Source organism: Mandrillus leucophaeus, unplaced genomic scaffold (genome assembly GCF_000951045.1).
Source record: "Mandrillus leucophaeus isolate KB7577 unplaced genomic scaffold, Mleu.le_1.0 Scaffold75, whole genome shotgun sequence".
In the NCBI taxonomy this organism is placed as follows: Eukaryota; Metazoa; Chordata; class Mammalia; order Primates; family Cercopithecidae; genus Mandrillus; species Mandrillus leucophaeus.
This window is the reverse complement of record NW_012108141.1, coordinates 1,538,346-1,540,606: the sequence shown is the minus strand read 5'-3', so window position 1 is coordinate 1,540,606 and position 2,261 is coordinate 1,538,346. Positions and strand designations below refer to the sequence as shown.

At 38.3% G+C, this 2,261-nt stretch overlaps 1 protein-coding gene across 3 annotated transcripts in view; it reads right to left on the bottom strand.

The window, feature by feature from the left end:
* LOC105529105 (chromosome unknown open reading frame, human C4orf26) overlaps positions 1-2,261 on the bottom strand; it is a 9,714-nt gene continuing 7,453 nt past the window's right edge. The window contains exons 2-3 of one of the 3 annotated variants that reach the window (XM_011966174.1): positions 1,340-1,478; positions 1-1,201 (exon numbers count right to left, since the gene is read on the bottom strand). In XM_011966174.1, coding sequence (XP_011821564.1) covers positions 1,150-1,201; positions 1,340-1,478 — 191 coding nt within the window. In that variant the 3' untranslated portion in view covers positions 1-1,149. Of the gene's footprint in view, positions 1,479-2,261 lie in introns of all 3 variants that reach the window. The other 2 variants (XM_011966172.1, XM_011966173.1) reach the window with 2 other exon arrangements.

Sequence of the window (2,261 nt, the reverse complement as noted above, 5' to 3'; positions counted from 1 at the left end):
TGCAATCTGTGGGATTTGTTTCTCATATTGCACCCTGAGAATATAAGGTTCGAAGGGTTGAGTGAACTTATGTCTGTAGAGTTCTAGAGGTACCAGAATATTCATATTCTTGTAGCAGTTTAATCAGGCTTTTTGAACCTGGAATTATGTTAAAACTTTGAGGGGAAGTTTATCATTTTAGTCAGCATCTATGTAATGATAACGGCAAACAGTGAGAAAATTATCAAATTAATTTGCATCAGTTGAAGTCAACATTAAAGTACATTTAGATACCATAGTTTAAAAGTAATTATTTGGGGCTGGGCGCAGTGGCTGACGCCTGCAATCCCAGTACTCTGGGAGGCCGAGGTGGGTGGATCACCTGAGGTCAGGAGTTCAAGACTAGCCTGGCCAACATGGTGAAACCCTGTCTCTACTAAAAATACAAAAAATTAGCCAGGTGTGGTAGCGGGGGCCTATAATCCCAGCTACTTGGGAGGTTGAGGCAGGAGAATCGCTTGAACCTGGGAGGCAGAGGTTGCAGTGAGGCGAGACAGCACCACTACACTCCAGCCTGGGCAACAAGAGTGAAACTCTATCTCCAAGAAAATAATAATAATAATTATTTGGGTTAGACAAGTCAAGTATATATCTTTAAAGTATTATCTACAGTCAGACTCTCCATAACTTTTTAATTGCTTTAAGCTTTATAATTTTTTTTTAAAGTTTACTTTGTCATTGCATCTTGCTCTGTACTTTTTCCAATGAGTATAAAAACGGTGTCATTAGTGTCTTCATGTGGTTTATAATGATCTCAATTTATTTAAATGCTGTTTAATTTAGAGGAGGAGATGGATTCTTTCAGCATCTCAGTATGGATAGGAATTACTAGAGCTACCCATTTTAAGATTTTATTCGCATAAATATCCTGTGACCATAAGAAGTTGAGGATAAAAATAACGTGGTTATTGTCCAATTTTGCAAACATCAATAACCTGTGATCCAATATCTTCACTGCTGACAAAGAGAACAGTTTCTAGTCAGTGGTGTTTAGGATATTTAATCTTCAGATCCAATAGTTAGTTTGGAAAGATAAAACAGAAATCTTTTTGCTGCTTTTTCTGAAGGATTGGCTTTTTTGTTTCAGTATGTTTGGGTTTCTCTTTCCTCTCAGCTTTCCTCAGATGAGCTTCCCCTCTGGAGTCTTCTTCTGGGGAAATATCTATAAGGAGTAAGGCGACGGTGTGGCCAATAAAATGGCTGGAAAGGAAAACGGTGGTTACACCTTGAAGGCAGGAAAGGTCTGTTTGGAAACCTAAAATAGATTCTGGGCCTTCGTGGAAAAAAATGGAAGGGACACTTAGGTGTCTTTGTGATGGGCTGGACCCTTGTGACCGGACTCCTCGTGGCGGGTGGAGGGGTGAGTGTAAAGATCTGGCAGTCGGTAGGGTTTGCGTTATTTTGTGAGTCTCCAGGAGGGGTAAATACCTCTTCTTGTCCTGTGGAGAGGAAAACGCAAGTCAGGAAACAGGTCTGGTAACAGAAGCAGAAGGGTGGTTTAGAGTGGTGGCAGAGGAGAAAGATGGGAAGAGAGAATTAGAGAAATCTCAATGTATATTTGAAAGAACTGCCAGCGTTCAATGAAATGAAACACAGACACACCTGATGACCCAGCATTTCCACTGTGGGGAATTTACCCAGGAGAAATGAATGTTTATGTCCATAAAAAGACTCGTTCAGGGGTGTTGACGGTAGCATTATTCATAATAACCTAAATAGAAACAATCTAAGTGTCCATCAACAGAGGAATGCATGAAGAAACTGTGTATATTCATACAATGAAATAGTACTCAGCAGTGAAAAGGAAGAACTACTAATACCTACAACGTGGATACATCCCTTGAATGTTGAGCAATACAAGTTAGACACAAAAGTGTACATACTGTACAACTCCCTTTATATGAAGTTCAAGAGCAAGCAAAATTAATCTATAGTTTAAAAAAAGGTCAAAATAATAATTCAACTTAGGGCAAGGATAAGTATTTTTTAGCAGAAAGTGTAGCCAGGGAACTCTTTAGAAATGTTTCATATCTTGATCTGGGTGGTTGTTACATAGATATGGTTATCTCTATATCTATATGTATACACACAGGTGTACACACACATATATAATTTGTATATAAACACACATATATGTGTACATACATATGTTTGTACACATACACATGTTTATATGTAGCCATATGTAAAATGTGATCAAGCTGTACTTTTAAAATGTATGA